Genomic DNA, 10,172 nt, shown 5'->3' with positions numbered 1-10,172 from the left:
ATTTGTGACCTATTTACTGACTCCCTTGTACTTGTATAATAATGTATAGTTTTCTTTTATAGGTACATATAATTAAGAAGATAATGTCTGGGAAAGAAAAGATGGCAACATTAAAGGAGTACCTTCCAAACAGAGGTCTTTTACATCATGAAGATATACCAGAGTACATTCTTTGCAAACCAAAACTGATGCCATTGAAATCAGTGACACTTGAAAAGTTAGAAAATATGCAGAAGGAAGCAGAGGAAAAGCTGAAAAAACAGGAAATGAATGAACAGAGAAGTTGAACTAGTCTCATTGATTTTAAGGCACTTGTTTTAATTTGTGGAACAAGAAACTAGCAAAAATATAAGTGCATCATGACACTGAGTCCACTTTTAACTGAAGTGGTGGTTACATTTTGCTTGGCTGCTGGTGTGCTTTATAAGTATGGAAATTGGCTAAAACATCATATCATTGTTACAGTTGCAGTTCTTGTAGCATGGTACTTCTCATTTCTCATTATCTTTGTTCTACCACTGGATGTGTCTTCGGTGAGTGCAGAAGTTAAAGATTTGCTGTAACTTACAGAATAAAACACAGTAAATGGAATTACAAAATATAAGTGGTTTTCACAGAAGTGACTTTTTGCAGTATGGTCTATCAACTTGTGACACTGTATAGCCTTGTTCTTGGAAAGGGCCATACCTTCTTGCTGTTCCATTTCCTGCATGTGTCAAAGGCTTATGTGTCCCTTAAAAGGGCCNATGGTCTATCAACTTGTGACACTGTATAGCCTTGTTCTTGGAAAGGACAATTTTCATACAAGCCATTCTCATTGGCCTACACCAAGCTCCATTTCCTTATGACTTCCCTTGGGGCTCACCATCTGCCTTCCTTGCAGTCTGTAGCTGAATGAAGCATTTCAGCCATGAAGATAGAGGTAGTGTGTTCCTCCAAAATGTCCATATCCATCTACAAGACTGTATGGTGTCACATCTTAGAAGACTACACTCCATAACATTACCATGTTAAATACATTAAAAAAGATTATGAAAAGGGCACAGAGATTAGGCTTTGGCTTTAGGATACACTGCATTATCCCAGCAAAGAATTAACAAAATCTAGCTAAAGAACTGTGACTAATAAAAACTGTTAAAACATAATTAATCACAACTCAATATGGATCATTGAAATCTGTGAGATACTTGCCACATCCGTAGGTCTGTATCGGACTTTTTCCTAATCCATGGAAGCAAAGTGAAGCTTTGTTTAAATCACTGGCTGTCCCTTATATCCTGTATGTAAAAGTGTATTAAAATATTCTTTTATACATTACAGAAAACCTTATTCTGTTGTTTGATGATCATCTTTATTATAATATACTGTATTACTTTGAATATAAGATGCATTTTACACTTTCTTCCTCCATTGAATACTTGAGGTGCATCTTAAATTTGAGGATTGTGCTCCTTTCTAATCTTTTTCCCTAAAACCCACTTTCAAAAAGTGAATTCTTTTTAACTTCAAGTGTGTCTTATATTAGAAGTAGTATGATATCTCATATTCTTAGATGGTTGAAACAAATGCGCATAATACACAATAGTCCTACAGATTAAAGTGTCCAGAGTGTGAAGTCATCTAGTACTGATGTTAATTCAATGTCAACTAACAGTCGCTGAGATGTGTTGGCCGCTCTTCCTCTGGACAATCTGAAATTAATGCATAGGTTGCACTAGTGTTTCATCCTGTCATCAACATGTGTCAGCCATATGCTCTTCTGTATTATATGGCCAGAGAATGTGTTTTGCTTGTCATTGTACATCAAAGAACAATTGGGATGATAGCACCACATCAGTGTTATAAATGTAAACTACAGGCAAAGGGTTAAGCACAAGGACAACTCTGTGTAAGGTGAATTTAAATCACTTGTTTTAACAGAAGTTTTCTGTTAACAATGAAAGAAACCAGGATGCAGAAGAAGACAGCATCCTGCTGGTGTTTTATACAGAACACTGAAAATCGTTTTCACCTGGGAGTGTGTCGATTCAGGCAGATTCCTACATTGTCTGTTTTGTCAAGACCATTCCTAAATAAAGGGGCACTTTGAATTCAATTAGTGTCAGATACATCAACATTTTTACTCCTGACCATATTGTGATGTGCAGCAAGGCACTTGCTCCCCCCAACTTTGGTTTGATCTCAATGAGGATAAAATGGTTCACATGTGTAGACAGGTGCAGTGTGTGCTGCATATACAACAGAGGTAGGACATTATTTCTTCATTATGAGCATGAAGACAGCCTTTGTAATGAAGGTGAAACATTCATCTTATGCTTGCGCTAGCTTCATACTTGTCATGTTGTTGCACTGTGGTAATGAAGGTAATTACATCACTGTCAGTGCTACTTCTGTTAGCTGCTGGCTTCACTGTTTCCATAGTCTCGTTCTTGGTTGGTCATGAGTTTCCTGGATTCACTATTGTTGCTGCCAGGGCATACATTTCCCTTAGAATAATCTGTTTGAACATAATACTGTGGTTAGTGGGATCGGTTTCCAGAATGCTGAATCCTGTGTCGCTGCTCTTTGTACATCCACACTGTGTAGCTGCTTGGATGCTGTCCCTCAATTGCAGCATTTTAGTTCGCTAGCACCATTGTTCTTTTTAAGCACTCTCAGTTGTTATGGTCACCTGCACACCAGAGACATCTGAAGCACTGACATTTATAACATTCTTAAATTCTAAGTTTGCATCTTGGATACAGTAAGCCCTTTTCCAATGTGGATATTCTTATACTGGCAAAAACAAAACCAAACAGTTATTTGCTGAGGAGTTCTGTCTTATGGGATACATTTCAGATGAATATATCATCTCCATCTTCAGGGCTGAAGAATAAGCCAAGCAAGAAGCTAGCTTCAAGCAAGAAATCATGAAACAGGCAACAAAGAGAGTTTTGCATGCTGGCATACTCTTTGATCCTTAATATGGAGGCAGTGTGTTCCTCTGAAATATCAGTTAAATTGTACAGAATTTTGTGGCATTGTATCCCAGAAGATAGATCTTTTCATAGCCAGTGCTGTGAGAACCACAAGTCCAACACGGTTCTTTGGTGAATGCAAAGAAAGTTAATGTACAGTCTGCCGCCTGGCTGTGATGTTGAAACATTGCAGTTCAGTCATCACAATTTATTGTAATGTTTTTACCTTCTAACACTACATGAGTCCTACAACCAATGGATAAAGGAGTTATCAAGACATTTGAGTCTTATTATATAGCCAAGATGTCAACCGGTAGTGAACTTGTGCTGTAGATCCTGATGCTTTTGATAGCTTAGAGCAGTATAGATGGGTTCATTTTTTGTGTGTAAAAATGAACTTAGGAATTATCAAGACATTTGAGTCTTTATGTAGCCAAGATGTCATCGGGTAATCAACCTGTGCTGTAGACCATGATGCTTTTGATAGCTTAGAGCAGTATAAATGGGTTCATTTTTTGTTTGTGTGTAAAAAACTATGTATAAATCAGAGAATTAATGCTGCCAGGTTCATGTAACCCATAAAATATGAAGTTTGTCCAGTATAGATTTACCTGATGTGCCACTCTCAAGGAACCTAACCCCCACAGTGGACGAGGATTTGTTGTATATACCACATTTTTATGGTAGTTCTTCATTAGCTAATTTGTAATCACTTGTGACTGTTTCTCTCAGACAGCGTATCGCCAGTGCATGCAAAAAAAACAACCGGAATATTTCACTCATGGACAGTATCTTTCTCATGTGAATTCAACAAGTATACCGTCTGGTCTGGGGAATGCATCACTGGAAGATGAAAATACAAGCAGTATCTTTCCTGTTCACTGTGAGGAACCATGGAGCAATGTGCCTGAGAATGTTTTACTAAATTTATGGCGTGTTGTTTATTGGACATCACAGTGTCTCACTTGGTAAGTATACTAGGAAATAAGGTCACTAAAAGATAATGGTTTAATATTATTTAACTATGAAAATGAATTTAAGAAAATTGAGTATATCCTTGTCTGTATTTATATATGAATAAACACACACTCACATATATATAACATTTTGCATGTCAGCAGAATAACATATCCAGTTCCAAGTCTTAGATAGCAGGCAAATATTACATATACATGCATTTTTTCAAATGCTTGGATTCATAAAATAGAGATAATTTGAAAGAATTTGGTTTGTGTCCAGCACACAAATCTTTTCTGCTATTTCTACTATGAGTATACTGTTTTCATTAATGTTCTGTCTCATTGCTGCTAATTCCAGTCTCTTCAATTTTTTTTTCTTTTGATTGGTAATATTTTTATTTCTTCCATGCCATCCTTTCCAGTTGGTATCCAGTGAATTAGTTACTTTAGTCCATTTTCATCTATTCTTTCAGCCTATGCCACCTTGATGTTTAATTTCTTGTTGTCTGCACAATGTCTTCTTTTGCATCCAATCTTCTACCTTATTTCCCTTTCTGTTTCACATACTCACCTGAAACATCTCCAAGGATTTGTTTCTTCTGATTCCATTTGAATTCTTTCTCTTTATTCATCCAATAGTAGGATTGAGAAGCATCATAAAAAACTGTGATGTAGACAGAATCTTTTCTTTGTCTCCTTGTATCTGATATGAAAGTGAGAGTAGAACTAGTGTCTCTGATAGTTTAAATTGATCAGAATTATTGTTGGTTGTTACAGGCTTGTGTTACCATTGATGCAGTCCTACATAAAGGCTGGGGATTTCACTGTGCGTGGAAAGCTGAAATCTGCTTTGATTGACAATGCCATTTACTATGGATCTTATCTATTCATTTGTGGGGTGCTGCTCATCTATATTGCATTGAAACCAGGTCTTGACCTTGATGGGTGAGAAATGGATGAATCAAATTGAAGATAATTTATGACAGAAGTTTGATATTCAGACATCAGGAAAATGTACAGAAATATTGTAATGTGGACTGAAGTCTGTGGTGTACACAGTACTTATTTTCAGGTTAACCAGAATATTTCAAACCATGATAAACAATTAACAGAGGAATTGTATGATTGTAGGCAGTATGTACTTGAAGAAAAGTTACCAAACCACTTTATTACTTCAGTTCTGCAAGCCTATCATTTGCTGATGATTTTAACTTTCAGATCTCTATGATGTATTTTTGAATTTAATTCTTCTTGCCAGCTATATAGGCGATGGCTTATGGATCTGGCATTTAATTTGACTAAAATGAAAGAAAAATATAGGAATTAATTTTAAGCAAGAGATATTATCAACTGAAAACATTGACACCTTCTTTCCTTCTCCTTTCCTTGCCCTTGTATTTGTATGTATTTTCACTGGTAAACTGATATCAGATGAAGGGTTGTTTGGATTTCAGGCAGAAACTGAAGGCTATTGCATCATCAGCTAGCAATACATGGGGCCTGTTCCTTCTTGTGTTACTCTTAGGCTATGCTTTGGTTGAAGTTCCACGTTCTCTATGGAATTGTAGCAAATGTGGCTATGTTCTGAACTACAGCTACTTCAAAGCAGCCAAACTCAGCTCTGAAAAGTGTGAAGCAGAAGAGACTGTTGATGATATTCTTGAGGTGAATTAGCAACCACAAATGAAAACTGTGGTTTTTTGCATTTGACACTGTGACTTCTACCCTGATATTGGTGGCAACATGTTCCCCTAAATGATTGGGTAACCACATACCAGATTGTATGGTGTCATAATACAGAAGACTACAGACTGCCTTCAGTGCCATGAAAAGCTCAAATCTGAAACATTTGCAATTTTAAACTTAAACCTTCACATACTCTACTTACTTACATAATTTCTCTCCATTTTTTGCAAAACTTTTTACCTTAGAACAAGGTTGTGGGTTCCCTGTTATAATGTGAAGGTGCGTATATAAGAGTGAAGTCGAGCAGTAATGGAATTCTAAAATATTTGTATAGTAGGTAGGTATTATTTTTTTTTCTATTAGTGGGGTGGGACTAAGTCCCTTGTACTGCGGCCACTTTTGGCCTATTGTACCAGCCCCAGATGATAGGTGAGAGTGATTGTGGAGCAATTGGTGGAATGAAGATTGGCAGGGGAAAGTGAAGTACTCAGAGAAAACCTGCCCCAGTGCCAATCTGTCTGCCACAAATCCCACTTGACCAGACCCGGGATCGAACCCGGGCCGCTGCGGTGGAAAGCCAGCAACTAACCGCTTGAGCTCTGGCGCGGCCCATAATAATACATAGGTAAGTCAATAAGTAAGTTACAAATGGATATAGAACTTAAACAAATAAAGTGTACTGATTTGAAAAATGCTTTTATTTCTCAACATAATCTCCCTGTACATTGAGGCACTTGTCCCATCATTTCACAAGCCCCAGAAAACCAGCAGCATGAAATTCATTGGGCTGCTGTCGGAACCAAGCGGTGAATGGGACCACAAAGGCATACTGCTCACCACATTCCAGCCTCAAGGACAAACCGTAATTGCTGACTCCTACTGTAACATCCTCAGGAAACTTCGTAAGGCCATTCAATGGAAGTGACCAGGACTCCTCACCAAAGGCATGTTGCTCTTTCATGACAATGCGCGTTGCCATACTGCCAACAAAACAAATGAGATGCTGCGAAATTTCAAGTTGGAAGTCCTCGAGCAACCTCCGTATAGCCCCAACCTTGCTCCAAGCGACTTCCATTTGTTTGGCCCTCTTGAACATCATCTTTCACATGAACATTTTCCCGATGATGAAGTTGTAGAAAGGGAAGTCACCTCTTGGTTCCGACAGTAGCCCAAAGAATTTTATGCTGCTGGTTTTCAGGGTCTTGCGAAACAGTGGGACAAGTGCCTCAATGTACAGGGAGATTATATTGAGAAATAAAAGCATTTTTCAAATCAGTACTCTTATTTAAGTTCTGTATCCATTTGTAACTTACTTATTGACTTACCCTCGTATAATTGAGCCCTGTAACCTATCACCATCACTTTACCAACTTAGCCATCACATGTATATTGCAAGGCAAAATTTAGTGTTTGTACGATATACATATGTCCAGCATCTATTTGTATTGCTCTCTTCATTCTTTCAGTCTCTTCAGGCAGTGTCCATGTCAATAGGTTCAGGCCATCCTTTACATCAAAACTTGGAGACAATTCTTCAGAAAGTCCCTCCTGAGCTACAGGAAAGAATGAATCGACGTCAGCTTCCTGATGATACACCCACTGAGGCACCTTCAGATAAAGCACTTATACGACTTCACAAGCAGGTGATACCAGATTTTATACGTGGTTTTCACAATCTTCATTCATAAAAGATGTTTTACTCTTTCCAAACAAATTTTAGTGACTTAAAATTGTTTTATACTGATGGTCAAGATCACAGGTGCTTATATGTAAATTTGTAACATAATAAGAAACCTACACTGCTTTATAAACACTGTAAGACCAGTGGTTTTAGAGCTGGCTGCATTTAATACTTCTGTCATTCAGGTTCCTATACCTTTATTGTTAGGTGTATACTGATGTGAGTCTTACCAAGGATTAGGAAGTTTGCAGTACTGGCTTATTTTAAGATAATCAGTGGTATTTCATTAAATATTGTGGTATGTTATTTGTACAGCTTTGCTGTAAGATTTATGGACTTGCATTTCTTTACTGATGAATTATTGGCTTCCAAAACTATTGCTAAATTATTTTATGGCAGCAGGTCATGTTATGTTTTACAAGAAGTTTTATTTAAATAGAAATTTAAACTTTTTCCTAACAATTTAGGGAATGCCATGATTGCCTCACTTGATTTCACATTTGCATTAAAACAATGGTGGAACAGTTATACAGTTTTTCTCTTGTGATTAAAGTAGTATAGCAGTAATGGAAATTTTAAACCTACTGGCATTTACTCTCTGTATAGGCTTAAAAACAGTTAATTTTCTTCAGACTTGGCAAAGTCATCCTGTTCTGTATCTGTGCTTTCACACAATTGGGTCATATACCTGGCACAACATTACCTCCAAACAGGAGAGCACAATGAATGTACAAGTTGGAAAATTTTACTCCTACACAAAATCTAGTAATGACAAGTGTGCCTTTTCAGTTTCCTATAAATTGGATGGGGCAGTTATAGGGTAGAGGCAGTTACATGAATGTCTTAGAACAAAGAATATGTGTGTAGTAATTTGATCGTAGAAATACAAGATTTTAGAAGTGCTGTGGTGGTGGCCGTAGCGGTGGTGTTGTCTGTGAAGAGCTTATTTTAGTGATGAAGCAACATTTTTGTATACGAGAGGTGTAAAACTGCACACTCCCATTGAATATGTTAGTCGTTGGTCATTTTTGCAGTCATGGAAAAGACATCCCACAGTCAGTGCATTTACTCTGTATCATTTAATTCTGCCTGACTTTTTTCTACATAGGTTTGTAAAGTATGAGGTTCATGTTTCATCATTACCAGAAAATATGGCAAATTTGAAGCAGAGGCTAAGGAAGTTTGTTACAACAAATTAGTATGAAAAGAGGCAAGAATTTTATTTAGATTTTGATGTTTATAGCATCACAAATAGAGAACATTAGGTTAAATCTCCAATATCTGTTCTGAGCATTGATATATGCCCTCAAATGGAACCAAGATTCATCAGTAAAAGTGTAAGTTTTGGGTCAAAAACATCTTCATATATTGCCCATATTGCCATATATAGAAGCAGTGACAGAAACATGTTTGTATCTTGTAAACACCATCTTCAGTTGCTTGAACATGTCTAATTTTATGTGGCAGTAGACATAACTTCTTAGTCACCCTGCACACTGTTCATCGGAACCTGTTCTTTTTGAGCCAGTTGCATCAGTGATTTGCAAGGTAAATGTCCTATACAGGTTCTAGTTTCTTAAAGTTTATCCCTAGCACAGATTCGCTCTGTTTTATTTCCTGTCTTAGAACAAAGTGAATGCACTTTCTTCACCTGTTGAAATACTGTTAATGAAGCCTTCAGAGTAGAAACACAAAGGGAACTGATATGTATTACAGTGAGCCATTTGCATTCGGGAGGAAATTAAGAGGACACTGAATTCTGGTAATGCTTGCTACCATTCAGTCCAGAACCTTTTGTCTTCTTGTTTGCTGCCTAAAAATGTAAAAATTATAATATATAAAACTATAATTGTGACTGTGATTCTGTATGATTGTGAAACTTGGTCTCTGATGTTAAGGGTGGGACATGGGGCTGAGGGTGTGTGAGAGCAGGGTGGTGAGGAGAATATGTGGACTGAAGAGGGATGAGGTGACAGGAGGTTGGAGAAAACTGTAAATTGAGGAGCTTCATAACTTGTACTCTTCGTCATGTGTAATTAGAATGATCAAGTCAAGGAGGATCAGGTGGGCAGTGCATGTGGCATTAATGGGAGCGAATAGGAATGCATATAGGTTATTGGTGGGAAAGCCAGAAGGAAAGAGACCACTGAGAAGACCAAGATGTAGGTGGGTGGATAGCACTGAAATGGATCTGGATTGATCTGGTTTAGCATAGGGACCAGTGGATGACCCTTGTGAACATGGTAATGAACCTATGGGTTCCATAAAATGTTGGGAAATTCTGGAGTAGCTGCACATGTGATGGCTTCTTAAGAAGGGCTCATCTTCATGGAGTAAGTGTTGCCATTAATTATGAATGGTGTCTATGCAGGTGACACCAATACACAAACGCTTTTTATATATTAACATTTTTTATAATGAAGTTATTAAATTAATGGAAAAAATTGTTTTCTCTTTTGTTAATTTCCAATTTAATGTTCCATTTTGCAGGTTATTAAAGCCTTACAGACACAACACCGCACAGAAACACAGTGGGGTCTTCTTGTGGATCATATTCTGATGCTAGAAGATGTAGCTCAAAATCAAGTTAGTCATGATCATCGATTCAAACCAACCTTTCAGTCACCAAGACCATTTTGGCTTCGTGTTCTGTACAGTCCAACTATTGGTAAGGCTGTAGTTTGTAGTTGTATGCAAGAGATATTACACATTTTGCTTTATTTTTACTGATATTACTTTGGTTGATGTTCTCTTCTCCATAGTTCCACCAGGAGTGGCAGCCAGAAAATTTTCTTATGTACTTACATATAAGCCATTTAAAACTATTTCTTCTGATTAAAACAAGCTCTGTAAATTCTTGTTATAACAGACTAAGAGTGGGGATAGGAT

At 37.3% G+C, this 10,172-nt stretch overlaps 1 protein-coding gene across 1 annotated transcript in view; it reads left to right on the top strand.

Moving 5' to 3' along the window:
• Positions 1-266: 266 nt before the first annotated feature.
• LOC111865016 (LMBR1 domain-containing protein 2 homolog) overlaps positions 267-10,172 on the top strand; it is a 29,822-nt gene continuing 19,916 nt past the window's right edge. The window contains exons 1-6 of the mRNA XM_023852707.2: positions 267-533; positions 3,690-3,925; positions 4,694-4,861; positions 5,371-5,581; positions 7,069-7,245; positions 9,774-9,951. Of these exons, the coding sequence (XP_023708475.1) occupies positions 360-533; positions 3,690-3,925; positions 4,694-4,861; positions 5,371-5,581; positions 7,069-7,245; positions 9,774-9,951 (1,144 nt within the window). The 5' untranslated portion in view covers positions 267-359. The remainder of the gene's footprint in view (positions 534-3,689; positions 3,926-4,693; positions 4,862-5,370; positions 5,582-7,068; positions 7,246-9,773; positions 9,952-10,172) is intronic.

Source organism: Cryptotermes secundus, unplaced genomic scaffold (assembly GCF_002891405.2).
Source record: "Cryptotermes secundus unplaced genomic scaffold, Csec_1.0 scaffold766, whole genome shotgun sequence".
In the NCBI taxonomy this organism is placed as follows: domain Eukaryota; kingdom Metazoa; phylum Arthropoda; class Insecta; order Blattodea; family Kalotermitidae; genus Cryptotermes; species Cryptotermes secundus.
Note: the sequence above shows the minus strand (reverse complement) of the source record. Positions and strands in the feature narration are given on the sequence as shown.